At 54.8% G+C, this 14,437-nt stretch overlaps 2 protein-coding genes across 7 annotated transcripts; one reads left to right on the plus strand and one right to left on the minus strand.

Moving 5' to 3' along the window:
- Nucleotides 1–866: 866 nt before the first annotated feature.
- Nucleotides 867–4,025, minus strand: RPL10A (ribosomal protein L10a). Of its 2 annotated transcripts, XM_062509385.1 has the most exons (6): nucleotides 3,991–4,025; nucleotides 3,719–3,793; nucleotides 3,551–3,631; nucleotides 3,088–3,236; nucleotides 2,122–2,294; nucleotides 867–1,081 (listed from the first exon to the last, which is right to left on the minus strand). In XM_062509385.1, the coding sequence occupies exons 1-6, from the start codon at nucleotides 3,993–3,995 to the stop codon at nucleotides 911–913; spliced, it is 654 nt and encodes a 217-aa protein (XP_062365369.1). In that variant the 5' UTR covers nucleotides 3,996–4,025; the 3' UTR covers nucleotides 867–910. The 2 variants fall into 2 exon arrangements, with proteins under 2 accessions (XP_062365369.1, XP_062365371.1); XM_062509387.1 differs by lacking the exon at nucleotides 3,991–4,025 and having other exon boundaries at nucleotides 3,318–3,631; nucleotides 3,719–3,784.
- A 588-nt stretch (nucleotides 4,026–4,613) lies between these two features.
- Nucleotides 4,614–14,036, plus strand: ZNF76 (zinc finger protein 76). Of its 5 annotated transcripts, none has more exons than XM_062509560.1 (15): nucleotides 4,614–4,648; nucleotides 5,559–5,727; nucleotides 6,962–7,042; nucleotides 8,135–8,212; nucleotides 8,363–8,565; nucleotides 9,147–9,224; nucleotides 9,569–9,685; nucleotides 9,925–10,000; nucleotides 10,312–10,437; nucleotides 10,535–10,714; nucleotides 10,933–11,166; nucleotides 11,493–11,626; nucleotides 12,341–12,493; nucleotides 12,593–12,696; nucleotides 12,996–14,036. In XM_062509560.1, exons 2-15 carry the CDS (start codon nucleotides 5,655–5,657, stop codon nucleotides 13,267–13,269), a joined length of 1,911 nt encoding a protein of 636 aa, XP_062365544.1. In that variant the 5' UTR covers nucleotides 4,614–4,648; nucleotides 5,559–5,654; the 3' UTR covers nucleotides 13,270–14,036. The 5 variants fall into 5 exon arrangements, with proteins under 5 accessions (XP_062365544.1, XP_062365541.1, XP_062365542.1 ...); XM_062509557.1 differs by lacking the exon at nucleotides 4,614–4,648 and adding an exon at nucleotides 4,661–5,010; XM_062509558.1 differs by lacking the exon at nucleotides 4,614–4,648 and adding an exon at nucleotides 4,661–5,010 and having other exon boundaries at nucleotides 12,583–12,696; nucleotides 12,996–13,249.
- Nucleotides 14,037–14,437: the final 401 nt, after the last annotated feature.

Raw genomic sequence — 14,437 nt, forward strand, 5'->3', positions numbered from 1 at the left:
AAAAAAGTTATTTGAACTTTGTAAAAAGAAATGTTTGCATTTTGTATTGTCTTTTTTTAATTATTAAATGGAATTTCTTGGTGTTATGTTGATCTTTCAAAAACTGGCTCTGATGCTTATTTTAAAGGTTTCTAACAGCAGGATCCAGAGCTATTTTCTTTGTTTTGTTCCCTTGGATGCTGACAAGCTTTTCCAGGGCCCAAAGTATTTTTTTCTCCCCCCGCCCTCCCCCCAAGTTTAAACACTGCACTTCCCCAAGCTCTCAGATCCCTGCACAACGTATTTATTCACACACATTACTTGGATGCAACAAATTACATTTTCAACCCAGAACATGGTGTTAGACTGGCCCAGAGGGAAGAGGAGATAGGAAACACCCTCTAGCCCTTGCTGGGCTGCAGCTCTGTCCTTCAGTACCCATGGGCTAATGGACAATGCTCAAGAACTCAGAAGCTGCACCTGGGCACATGTGGGCTGGGGAGGGGCACTGGCACTTAAAGGCTTCTGCTGGCCCACACCAGCCCTCCCAGAGCAGGGCTGGGCTCTCAGCAGGACTCAAGGTGAGCTCTGCACCAGGTAAGCATCCCCTCTGTGAGCACAGGGGGAATCTGGGTTACAGTTAGGAGCCACAGCCCAACTGCTGAACCTGCACTTCCAGGGACACCTCTGCTTTGCTTTGGGGGACAGGGGAGTCCTTCCCCCTCCCTGCCTCTGAAGAGGGGGGATTAGGCTCCTTCACTCAAAATTTCCATATCCCCTGGAATTCATCTCTCAACACAGCATCTGAGGCCTTCCTCAGGAAGACACGAGCAGTTCTTTGGCAAACCCTCCCCGAGGAGCTCTGGAGGAACAGAACCATGCACGGCTGTGGGTGGCTGCAGAGTTTATTGCTGCCCTGCCCCCCCCACCCTTAGTAGAGGCGCTGGGGTTTTCCCATGGTGCTCTTGATGTACAGAGCTCGCACGTTCTGCCAGTTCTTCTTCAGCAGGGACACCAGGAAGTTGATGGCCAGGTGGATGTTGTAGACGAGCTCGTCCTCTGTCATCTTCACGTGACCCACAGCCACAGCCAGACAGAGCACCTGGGGACAGATAGAGGTACAGCTTTCACAGGCAAAGCAAAGGTGACAAGAGCTGACCCACTCAGCTGTGTTAGGCTGTCCCATGGTCTGGACACTGGATATGGCTTCCTCAGCCCATCCCTTGGCTTTTCCACATGGCCTGTGGCTCCCTGTGCCTGTAGCAGCTGAATACCAACTCTAACGTGTGCAGAGGTGACTGGGTGAGGTGGGAGCATGGCTGCCTCCCAGAGATGGAACACCAGGAAGGACCTGTGGCACACTGTGCAGAACTGGAGTTCAGCTCGGGCTTACCCTGCCCCCGAAACACTGCTCTGCCAAGCCCACACCAGCTTCACTTTCTGCCTCTGGGGCCATCCCCCAGCCCTCTCTGCACTGTGACCAAGGCCAGGTCTCCTGCCCCACCTCCCTGCACAGCCTGGAAGTCAACGCTCCTCACAGGCTGGAGGCAGAAGGATTTATGAGTGAACCAACAGGCCAAATGTCAGGACATCATTAGCTCAGCCCTTTTAAATGCTCAAGCATTTGCAAACCCTCACATCTGCTATGTTCTCCCAGCTGTGCCCCAAGGAGTCGCATCTGGCCCACTGACATAGGGTAAGGATGCCTGAACAGGGTTATCTTGGGTGAGGGAGTCAGCTCAACAGCTACAGCAGAGCCCCACAGAGCTGCTCCCAAGGTTACTTGAACAGAGTCAAGTCCCAGACTCACCCCAGCCCCCCAGGGATATGCCTGGCCAAGCATGGTCAGGTCCTACCCCATGGGTAGCAGCCCCATGCTCAGAGCAGCATTAATTACACTGGATTGTGCTCAGCACTGAAACATCTAATCATCTATCTCCTCATCATCTGCTCCAAGACCCATCAACCACAGGTAAATTATTCCTCCTTTCTGGCTGGCCACTGAACACTCTGGGCACCATCTCCCCTTGCTGGAGTAAACCAGCCACAGCTGAAGGAACACTCGAGGGACACCTACAGCCCAACCCAGATATAGCAGAGACAAAAACAACCCCCAGGTACACAATTAAAGCCATGCTTTACCTTCTTCATCTGAAACTTGATGGTCGATTTGACCTCATCCACCTTGGCCACCAGATTCTCATTGTGAGTGAGCAAAGAAGGGAATTTCCCAGCTTTGTTCAGGCCTGGGCCCAGGATTCGAGGAATTTGCTTGATCAAGGACTCGGAAGCCAGGAAGGCATCATACTTCTTAGCTGCAAGGAGACAACCAGGGAGGTAAGGACAGACTCTGCTCCCTCACCAAGCTCAGAGCATGCAGCTGCCTCCCTGAAGATAATTCCAACACTCCCTGCATCCCACCTGAACTGGACCTGGTTTTGCCAACAAATCTTTGAGGCATGACTGTCACAGCAGCCAGGCCTCAGCCCCACTCAATACAGTAAATGACAGCCCTGTTCCCTGAAGGAACTGTCCTTTGCTGAGCCCCAGGTGACACTAAACTCCAAGCTCTGCCACAGCCTGTACACACCAGGATGAACGAGACAGAGGATCCATCTGAGAGAGGCTCAGCCAACAATCACTGTCATTTCCTAACAGCATGTGGCCCATTATGGATTGAGGGGCAAGATCCTGAGGAATGTACCAGAGGGACTCTGGTTCTGGTTCTCAGGGAGGGATTCTCTCTGACCAAGAGAAGATGAATGCATTTCACTCTGTTCATGTAAGAACTACAGGACTACAGCACAGTCTCGCATCTGATGTTTCTCAGCTTTTGCTGCTCTCCAGCTCCCCGACCAGGAAACTGAGGGACACAGCAAAGGATGAAACTGTTGACAGGGACATTTCCTGTGGCTCTCCCTTCCTTGAGGAACCAGGCCCATTCCTGCAGTACTGACCTATAAAACTTGCATTGAAAACAGCCTGGTGACTTTTCTGAGTAGTTCTAGGCAGAATTTAGCACAGGGGCTGATGCTGCTGAGCTTTTCAGCTCTACGATTAATCAGGACATGGAAACCTGAGCACACGGAAAGCCTCGTTGGCACTCACCCAGCTTCTTCACCAGCTTCTTGTTTTTGTTGAGCTTCTTCAGAGCTTCTATGTCCATGTGAGGGATGTCAACTGCTTTGGCTTCATCGCAGTGCTGCTGGTCCCCCAGCAGACAGACCGAGAATTTGGGCCGTGGCGTCGACTTCAACCTAGGGAAAGAAGGAAAGTCCGAGTCAGTGACTGGCCAGCACCACCCTCGAGTCCATGGAGCCAGCACGGAGACACCTTACCACAGCACGGGGCATCTGGCACAGCCGCGAACCTGCCGTCCCCAGCAGGCCGGTGGGGACAGCCCGGGGGCTGCCACACCTCCCCTCATGTTTTAAGACCCAGGGTGAGGGTCCGTCCAGCCGCTCCCACTTGGCCGAGGCGCGCTGGACTCCCCAAGCGGTTCGGCACCGCGGCGGCCCCGAGCAGGGCCGGGCAGGGCCGAAGGCTGGGTAGGAGCGAGAGGATGGCGAACCTGACGGTACCGGAGAACCGCTTGTCCTTCTGCGGGTCATAGTTCTTGAGGCTGATCTGCAGCTCCACCGTCTCCACGAACCTGCGGGAGGAAAACGGGTGAGGCCTGGCCGGGCACGGACGGGGGAAGGTCGAGGCCAGGGGTGACACGTCCGGTACCGGCTCTTACTTGCGCTTCTTGGCACGGCTGCCGTGCAGCACCTCCTTCACCGCCTCGTACAGGGTGTCCCGGGACACTTTGCTGCTGCGGGGGGAAACGGCAGCGCGGGCTCAGGGCCGACCCCGCCCGGGACGCGGCCCCAAGTCTGCCCCGGTCCCCGCAGCTTCCCCCCGCAATCGACCCTGCTGACCGCGCCCCACCGACCGCCCGGACGGCCCCGCGGCCCCCACGGGACGCAGATGGCGGCGGATGGCGAGGAGCAGACGCCAGGCCCCATATACCTCATGGCGGCAGCTGCTCCGAATGAAGAGGCCGAAACAGCGCCTGCGCGGTTTAAATAGTAGCGAGATCTCGCGAGACTCGGATGCGCGGCGCGGCACCGCGCCATGTTGAGAGCGGCGAGGAGCGGCACCCCGGGGCCGCCATGCTGGGAGCGGTGGGGAGCCTCGGCCCGTCCTCATCTCCCTCCTTGTTAAATAAACGCTCAGGATCTCTGCTCCCTGTCTCGGACCACCGCGACAGGAGTTCCTGCATCGTTTCACAGCGTATCCTAGGAGCCCTGGGCTGGCCTCCGCAGCCATGGGGACGGAGAGGGGGCGCGTAAGGAGTTGCCAGGACCGGGGGGCGCGGGCGGCAACGCTGCCCACCCTAACACAGGGCAAGAGCCGCCGACAGCCCAGGCCGGGCACGGCCAGGGAAGCACCTCCTTGTGGCTTCAGGGTTCGCATCGCGCATGCGCCGCAGGCTGTACCCCCGTGCATTGGCCGCCCGGCGGCGCGCGCTGCCCGGCCCAGCCTGGCCCACCCCGGAACCTGTATGGCGGTTGGGGGCGGCCGGGTGTGTGCGGGAACGCCGCCGCTATGCTGGTTGCGGGGTAGGCGGGGCTGGGCGCGGTGCACGTCGGGCCGGCGGCGGACCCGGGCCCGGCGGGTAGCTCAGGTCGGTGTGGGGGATGGGGGGCGGCGATGGCGGCCGGGCCCGAGAGCCGCCTCAGCCCCCGGGTACCGCGCGGGGGGAGCCCGCCGCGTCCCCGCCACCCCCGGGCCCTGCCCTCCCCTCGCTGCTGCCCTCGCAGCCCGTGCCGGCGTTTCCCGGTCTCCTGGGGGGACAGCGGTGCGAGGGCCGCCTCAGCAGCCCCGGGGGAACGCACAGGAGCCTCAGGCGGATGCGGGGAGTGCGGGGCGAGGCGGCGCCGAGCGGGCACCGCGCCCCGAGTGGCGGAGGGGATGGACGGAGCGGTTTGCTTCGTTCCTGGAAATCAAAAGATCAAATATCTGGCTATCGCAGAGCTCGCTCATGAAGTACGCGCTGTAGCTCCTTTGAAAGATAACCTATCAGCAGAGAGCCTCTTTAGCAAAATGTTCTTGTGGGGGTGTGGAGGCTTTAGCATCTTTTGCCTAGAACCTGAAACTGTCCCTCGAAAGGCTGGGAATGAATCAGGAGAGAAGGAGGATGCTTCCAGGGATAAAGCTCATCACCCTGCCCCTGTCTCCTGCACCCCAGAACATGCTCAGCCTGTAGGTTCAGGATTTAAAGTACTTGGAAACAAACCCCGCAGATTATGTGGAGGATGGGAAGGCTTCAAATGTGACATCTGTACTGTCTCTGAGAAGAGTCTGTCAGTTCACTGGTGTGATAAGCTTTGTTTCATATTCGGCTGTGGAATAGATTGTTATCCCTGCCTGCCTTTAGTGTGAGAAGGATGCAGTGCTGTCTGTCTTTATCCTTCATCACCTCAAAAGTCATTTGAGGCTATTCTGGCCTTTCCTAGTGTGCAAAAGTGGAGAAACTAAAGGAGGAGGAGAAACTAAGGGAAGAAATTTAAATGGAATTGTTCTTTTTACTTAAGGCTCGCAGCAAGGACAACGACCCTGTGTCCCACAGGCCCCTGGCTCTGGGCCCCAGTACTCCCAGGCAGGATCCATGTGTGGGGAGTTGGGGCAGGATGGAGAGCCTGGGGCTGCCAGCAGTGACCCTTGGAGATGGCACCACGGCCTACCTGCAGCAAGCTGGCAGAGGTAACAGAACCTCGGGCTGCCAGGGCTGAGAGTCTCTTCCTGGCTCTGAAATTAAAGTCAGACTTACCAAAAGTTCCCCTCACGGCTTGAGAGCTGCCACACGTGTGTGGCCACTTCACACGGGCAGTTGGTGACTGTTGGATTTGCACTGAAGTCTGATGTAAAATAAAATACAAATCAAACATGCCTCTGGTTTGGAAATGAAGCTGTGGAGATGGGAGAGCTGTTGCTGTAGAAAATAAAGGTGTTGTTCAGACTAGAAGAGCCCCATTCTTTCCAGGATTGCTGTGGACAGGGAGCTGATGCTGTGGCCTGCAGGGTTCTGTTCCACCAAAATTTCCCCTGGGCTGAGCAGATGGTTTTGGATCACTGGTGTGCACAGGGTTTGGTTCACAGCAGTGCTTTTCTCACTCAAAGAGGTGCCAAATTCCACACCTGCCCTTACTCTGGTGTTTGTGAGGTGCCCCTTTCTCCACCACCTGCTGCTCCCAGGAAGAGGAGCACACTGTTTCCCAGCCTGCAGAACAGGATGGAGGAGTTGTGCAGCTCCGTGTCCTGGGGGTTGCTCTCCTGCTTTTTTTTTCTGTGCAAACTCACTGCAAGTTTATTACACATGTGGAGCTGGGCTGCCTTGGAACCACCAGTTTGTGTGACCCCTCCCCCCCCCCCCCTTCTCAAACCTTATGCTCCAGGTGAAACCAACCTGGATTCTCCATGTTCAATGGGATGGAGCAATGTCCTCTCTGCATCAAATCATTGGGTAACTAAATCATTATTACAGGTTTGCACAGAGGCTTGGCAGAGTTCAGTCTCTACAGGCCAACAGTGGCAGCACTTTAGGCCCCTTTAGGTGCTGTAATTGTTTCCTAACAGTTGATCCTCTGCCAAAGTAGTAGATAAATCTCCAGGCACTTGCTGATGCTACTCAGCACACCTGGTTGATTTTTAGATCCAACACACGTGTAATTGCTTTCTCTGTGTGCTCTCTCTGCTCCTTGGCATGAGGAGCTGTGAGGGGCAGCTTCTTCAAGAAGCGTTGCCTGAGTGTCTTTGTCATGTGTCCTGTCTAGAAAAGGGCAGTACCAGCATTTTTGGGAAGTGAAGTGCGTTTGTGGGAGAAAGCTGATGCATAACAGCCTAGAAGTGACAATTTCTCTCTTTTGTGGGACTGTGGGAAGCATGTGGGACAGGGGGACTGGGCTCAGCAGCTGATGGCATGTTTTAACTGTTCCAGGTGAAAAGCTGATTGAAGGGCAAGTCATTGAACTTGAAGATGGGACCACAGCTTATATCCACCAGGTGACAGTTCAGAAAGGTGAGGAACACACATTCCCCTCTTTCTGTTTGGAGGGACACCATAGATGTGGCTGCAGCTCTCAGTGCTCCAGCATTTGGGCTTCTCTGTCAGTTCCAGCATAAGGTTTCTGTTGGGGTTTTCTTCCTTGTGGTTTTGAGGCCGAGTAAACAAGGACATTGCCTGCAAAGTTTTTAGGAATCTCATGACAAGGTGAATTTGGTGGAGGTGGAGACAAATGTTTAAGTGTCATTTCTCTTGTGGGCTCTCCCTGTTGTCATACCACAAGTCCAGTGAGCTGTGTGCTGTGTTGGTGCCAGCCACATAGCACACAGAGCTTGTTTCATGTGGGAGCAGTTGGGCAGGAATTTCCTCTGAACTGTGAGATAATAAATTACTTCTGGAATAGGTGTTGATGGGAGGGGTCATGTGGGGATTGTTGGGAACAATGCCACTTTGGTCATTGCCCCATCTGCCAGTGTCACCTCTGAAATTAGATAAGAGGTGTTGAGAATCCAGTTCATGTGGCAGGCACCAGAGTGGCACGGAGGAATCATCCTTGGCCTGGTTAAGATGCAAAAGGCAGGTAGAAAGAGCTCTTATTATTTTGGGCAGTCCTTCCTTAATGCTCCCAAGCTCCTTGTATGTCACCTCCCTCTTCTATTCTCCAAAGGCTGCTTTGAAATTGATGTTTTATAACTGGCTGTGGCTCCTTCCCCTCTTCATCCTCTTCCCTGCCTTCACATGCACAGTGAGAGGGGTTCTCCTTCTCACTCCTGCTTCTCCTGCCATGGGATGTTTGTGTTGTCCTTCACACACCCCTGTGCCAGAGCCATCCTTCTTGTCCAGGGTATGATCTGGCATTTTTGAAACTGGTGAGACACTGCATTACTCCTTTGAGTGAAGGAAGAGGCAAATCTGTGCATGAAGCCTTGAAAACCTCATCATTCACATCAGAAGGGCTCAATGGTGTCTTAAAACCTACAGCTGTGGTTGCCTTTCAGGGCAAGCAGGCAGTTCTGTATCCTCTCCTGCCTGGCAGCCTGAACTGCCACAGTATTCCCAATCATGAGTTCTCCTGGAAGGTGTGCTGATGTATTTCTTTTCTTTTAGAGGTTGTGGCTTTTGAAGATGGGCAGCCAGTGGTGCTGGAGGATGGCAGCATGGCCTTCATACATAGCACAGCTAAAGGTAAAGCACTCCTTGCTCTTTCCCTGGCAGTTGGAGAGAAGCTGCTGAAATGTCTCAGATTTCCAAGGCTGGGGAGCTGAAGCACTTTTTTTTTTATGCCTCATACTGAGCTTTGTTTTTAGCTCTTTACCTGAATGTTTCCTCTTGCAGAGAGTTACGAGCCTGGCACATTCCAGGCTGTCCAGCTAGAGGATGGCTCCACTGCCTACATCCACCGTCCTGTCATCTTGGCCCCTGGCAGCACCATCCTGGAAGTGCAGACAGAAACTGGGCTGGAGGACTTGGCTGGGGAGGAGGAAGACAATGGTTTTGATGTGGACACCATTAATGCATTGCAGCAGTACGTCAGGAAGGTGAGGGCACAGCATGTCTTGGCCCAAGTCTGTGCCCTCTCAGCAGTGCTTTTGTGCATCTGTCTGTCAGCAGCACCAGCTTTGAGAGAAGCAGCTGGACAGGGCTCCAGTATGAGTGCCACTGCTGAGGGGTGCTTGGCACCTGGGGACACAGAACGGAGCTGTTTGGTCCCACGGAGTGCTGGGCCTGCTGCCCTTAACCTGCTGCAGGCTCAGGTTTGGGAAAGGAGGAGAGCTGTGACACAGCCTTTGGTTTGTCAGCAGTGGCTAAGCCATGGCCACTGTCCGCATGGTGACAAAGGCCTCAAAACCAAAACAGCTTCAGATCCTGATGTTCTGTCACTACTGTGTCCCAGCTCAATATCCCAGGTGCTGCCATTTTCTCCCAGCTCCACAGTGCTGTGGAGCAGGGGCTGCCAGGAGGGTGCTGGCAGTGCTGAGCTGGCACAGACCTTCCTGCTGTAGCAGGCCTAGCCCCTGCTCTCTGGGGAAGGCTGAGATTGGCACTGTGGCTGTCACTGCCTTCCTGCTGCACACTGTACAGGGAGGCACAAACAATGTCTGTGCCTCTTCACTCACAGGGGTCTGATGAGGAAGAGGAGGGTGTGACAGACACCTGCTGTATGAAGAGTAAGGACTCCAGCAACATCCCTTCTCAGGTCTGAATTTTTCAGTGACTGGAACTAGGCCGAACTCCTCTTTGCCAGTAATTATAAAGTGTTGTGGCTTCTCTGCTGAGTTAGCAAATACTAACTGTGTGTATTTCAAATGAGCTGAGAAAGAATGTTTAGTGTCTGAGAACCCCCAGTGAGCTGGGCCATGAGAGGGGGAAGTGCAGGTTCCTAGAGCCCTGTCACCTGGGCCTAATCATGTGGGTACAACCTGGTTTGTAGGAGCATGTTTTTGGAGGATAACTGCAGGAGTGCATATGTATGGCATATTTGTGTGGGCTTGGTGAAGCTGTGGTGGCTCGCTGGATTGATTCCAGTACTTGTCTCAGCAGGATTTGCAGGAGGAGGAGGCACAAAGGCAGAGGAAGGGGCAGCAGGTCGGCAGCAGAGCTTTCCGCTGTGGGTACAAAGGCTGTGGCCGCCTCTACACCACTGCCCACCACCTCAAGGTAAAGCAGGTGACATGGCAGTGTGCAGGCCAGACCAGTCCCAGGTTACACTGCCAGAGCAGAATGCTCCATTGTGTGCAGCTGAGTTAGGTGCTGAGCTCCCCAAGGGATCCAGAGATCAATTTGCCAAGGTGAAATCCAACAGGGAACTTCAAATTCTCTCCACCAGCATTTTTCCCACAGTTTTCCTTCTTCCTTGCCTTGGACCTCATTTTAGGGACCCGTTATTTCTTTTCCAGGTACATGAACGTGCTCACACAGGTGACCGGCCATACACATGTGACTTCCCAAGCTGTGGGAAAGCATTTGCTACAGGTAACAGTTTTGAGCAGATTTCGTTTTCTGCCCGACCCAACTCCTGCTGAGCTTCAGTCCTAATTCTGGTGTAGTAGAGCACAATATCCTGAGCATGTAAAGCAAGGAAATCACAGCAAGGAGCCTGGTGGGACTTCATTGATTGTGGGCAGATAATGGTGGAAGCAAGGTTGGAAGTGGTGTTCAGGTTGGTTATTTCTTCCAGTTCAATCTTTGCAGACAATCAAGTACATGGACTGAGGGGAGGTACCCAGCTTGTCATGGTGTTTCTTTCTCATTACAAAATTAGTTGTGGTCTCTGTCTGGGGCAGGGTATGGGCTGAAGAGCCACGTGAGAACACACACAGGTGAGAAACCATACAAATGTCCAGAAGACATGTGCAGCAAAGCCTTCAAAACCTCTGGGGATCTGCAGAAACACATCCGCACACACACAGGTGAGCAGCACAGGGCAGGAACTTAGTGAATGGGCTCCAGGGTACTCCAGGTGGCTGCGTGGCTGCAGGTCTCACCCACATCGCTCTGTCCATGCAGGTGAACGTCCCTTCAAGTGTCCCTTTGTGGGTTGTGGCCGCTCCTTTACCACGTCCAACATCCGCAAGGTTCACATCCGGACACACACGGGCGAGCGGCCCTACATGTGTGCAGAGCCTGGCTGTGGCAGGGGCTTCACCAGTGCCACCAACTACAAGAACCACATGAGAATCCACACAGGTAGGAGAGAGCCAGCAGCAGGGAGATTGGTGGGGCTGGAATGGGCATTTCCAGGCTGAACGTTGTAGGGGTGGCCAGGGAGTTGGAGGAAATAGTGGGAATTGCTTTATTGGATTGATTATTGTTCCAGCAGTCTGTCTCCAGCTATTTGCTCTGGTGGGCAACCCCTCCCCAGAGCACGAGGAGGATGAAGCTCAGCTCTGTGGTCTCTGCCCTAGGGGAGAAGCCGTACCTGTGCACCGTGCCGGGCTGTGGGAAGCGCTTCACAGAGTACTCCAGCCTGTACAAGCACCACGTGGTACACACACACTGCAAGCCCTACACATGCAGCAGCTGTGGCAAGACCTACCGCCAGACCTCCACGCTGGCCATGCACAAGCGCAGCAGCCACGGCGAGCTGGAGGCCACCGAGGAGAGCGAGCAGGCCCTCTACGAGCGGCAGCAGCTGGAGGGTGAGCAGCCACTCCCCCATCAAGGTGTGGCAAAGGGGAAGGAGGTGACAGCAGGAGCAGTCACACCCCTCTCAGACCCAAGTGTGTGCCATAGCCTGCCTGCCCATCAAATCCAGATCTATTAGAAGATCTTTGCTGTAAGTCACAGGTTGGGAACAGGTCCTCACCCATTCTGTGGTACACGGAGAGGTAAAGGCTCTTCTTCCCAGGCCATCACTGGGCTGGTGTCATCGTGGTCCTTGTACTCTTTTGTGCTGGCCTTTGAAGCCACAGGCATGTCCAGAGGCCGCACATGATAATGCTGCTCTTCCCCTTCTCTGATCCAGCTGCTGCAGCTGCTGACAGAGGCTCTCTACTGAAGAGTCAACATATTGCTTTCCTGTCAGAGATGGAGGAAGATGAAGAGGAAGATGCTGTTCCTACACAAGTCTCGCTTATCTCTCAGGATGGGACAGAGCAGGTATGGACATGGACAGCCTCCAGCATGTCAGGGACAGCAGTTATTATCTGAAGTGAGACTCTGCCTCTACTCACCCATGGTGGTTTTTGCAGGGCCTTTTTCCAGCATTTTTTCAGACCTTGGAGCTTCCTGGGCTCTTCTTGCCCTGAGGGCTCCCTCCTACAGCCTCACCCCCTGCTGCAGTGTTAGTTTGGGGGATCTCTGGTCCTGGTGCCCCACCTCGCTGATGGGGTCTCTGTGTGGTGACTGGTAGCCCTTGGCTCCCTGCAGCTCCCCAACTCTGCTGACCCAGGCTGGATTTGGAGATGTTTTGTCATCACTTGTATACAGCAGTGCTTTTCTCATACTTCTCTCCACCAGCTGCCCCTGTGCTGACTGGAAAAAACTTCCTTCTGTGGCACGGGACAAAGGAAACAGCTGCCACCAGTGACCTGTTTCCTCTTAGCCTGAGATGCTCCTGTTGCTTCAATGCACAAAGCTGTCCCCATCCAGGCTTGAGACAAAATGCTGAATGGGAAGGACAGATGTGGTGTAAGGGGGAGGGCTGAAGACCTGAGCTCTGAGTTCTCTGCCATCAGTTTTATCCATGGCCCTGGGCCTTGGAGTTCTCTATGCCTTGAGTCTTGCAGAGAGACTTTCCTCCTTGCCCAGACCAACATGTTGCTAAACTCAGGAGTTGCCTAAGACTCCCTGAGCATCTGCTGTCATCCCCAGGTCAGTCTGTCTCAGGAAGAGCTGCAGGCCCTGGGCAGTGCCATCGACGTGGTGACACAGAGCGGGGTCCTTGCTGTGCCCAAGGGAGAGCTGGCAGGTGGTGACACTGGGACCATGACTGTGGCCAGCACTGATGGCACTGAGGCACAGGAGGTACAGAAAAAGCTGGGACCATCCCTGCTTCCTCTGCTAGAAAAGAACTGCATTTTCTTTTAAAACGTTATTAACTGAACTTTTCCCAGGTGACCATAGTTGCTTCTGGGGCAGTGGTGTCAGAGGAGTCGGACGTTGCCCCGCTCTGTCATCAGCAGGTGGCATTGCTGGCCACCTCCCACGGCACCCACATTGCTGTGCAGGTACCACAGGGCTCTTGCCACTGTCTCCCTCATTCCCTAGCCCTGCTGCATCACTGCTTGTCCAGGGGGCTTACTCCTTAATTCTCAGATGCCCTATGTGCAGAAGACAGCAGGGAGTTCCTGCTGGGATTGCAGAATGCCCGTTTGTAAACAGCCCTACTGCATCATGGCCCTGTCAGCCCTCCTGCTTCACTCCTGTGTCACCCACCTGTGTTGCTCCTCTGTCCTGCTGGGAGCCACCCTGAACTGCCTTTTGGGGGTTCAGCACTCACTCTGTCTCTTCCCCTTCCATCCCCCAGCTGGAAGAGCAGCAGAGCCTGGAGGAAGCCCTCAGCATGGCCACAGCAGTCATCCACTACGAGCCAGTGCCACCTGACACAGCCCTGCCTGACAAGGGGAGCTGAGGCCAGCGGAGCAGCCGGGCCAGGGGGATGGCAACCCCAGCCTGCTGTGTGCAGGGGTGGTGGGTGCTGCAGGCAGGACACAGGGCAGGGACAGTGCCTGAGCCAGTGCCAGCACGTGCCCTGTGTCAGCTGGGACACTGGACAGGGCACTGTGGGGCTGCTGGGGTGACCCTGTCTGAAGGGCTCTTCCCTTCAGGGAGGGAGGGCAAATATACTGGACTGCTGCTTGCTCCTGGGCTCTGAGCAGCAGCCCTCTTTTGAAGGGCGTTTCCTGCCCTCTCCCTCTAGGAATGGTCCAACAGGTCCCCTTTCTTGCCCACCCCTTCAGCTCAGGGGCAAGAGGGCAGCACATGCACAGAAGCAGTAAAGGCCCATCAGAGCAAGCCCAGGCTGTCCTGAGCTCGGTATGGAGGGTGACCTGTTCCTGCTATTGGAGCCAGCACTAGGATGGTTCCAACAGCAGTTCTCCCAATCTCTTTTGTTACACTTCCTTCTCAAGGAAGGCTTCCATAGCAGATTCCTTGACTGTGGAGCACAGCAGCCAGCATTTGCCAGGAGCTGAGCTAGATCTAGATGTAAATGTTGAGTTGAAATAAAACCAAAAATTTGGTTTTTAAAAGGACCCCTCTTCTCTTTGGTGGAAGCTGGGAGGGTAGACTGGATGGTGATGTTCAGCAGCTGTAAGAACTAAGGACATTGAGGAGATTTGTGGAATTGGCCAAACATGTCCTGCCCAGAGGAGGGCTGGGAGCAAGATGAGCTGTACCCTCTGAGCCTTCTGTGTGTAGCTTGGAGGGGCTAAGATGTGTCCCTGAAATCTCACATCAAGCCTCGGGTCTTCCAGGGAGCCCTGCAAGCCTAGATTTAGGGAACTGTGTTTGTGAACACATCCTACGTCCTCCCCCGAGCTGGAGAGAGAGACCTGGGCTGGTGTCCTGCCCCCACAGTTCCATTCAGCCCTTCCACTGCTCCGGGTGCTGGGCGGACAGAGCTGGAGAAGACCTTCGAGATCCTCGAGTGCAGCTGTAAACCTGAGCGTGGTACAGGCTCCCAGCAGTCGCATGGGTGGTTTTTTGGACATCCCAGAGGAGTTTGTAGAGAAAGACGTTTCCGCGGGCACGGAACAGGCACAACCCGGGAGGATGGCACAGGCTGAGCGCTCGTCTGGTGCGTCCGATCCCTTCCACAGGCAGCGCTCCTGCTGCGAGGGGAAGCTGCTGCTTGAGCCGGGGCGGGGATTTCTCTCCCCAAAAACGCAAATTACGGACAGACCTTTTGATCTGTGTGCCGAGCTCAGCAGAGGGTCGGTGAGCTCCGGCCGTGCGGGGAGCGGCGAT

Source organism: Cinclus cinclus, chromosome 27, assembly GCF_963662255.1.
Source record: "Cinclus cinclus chromosome 27, bCinCin1.1, whole genome shotgun sequence".
NCBI classification, from domain to species: domain Eukaryota; kingdom Metazoa; phylum Chordata; class Aves; order Passeriformes; family Cinclidae; genus Cinclus; species Cinclus cinclus.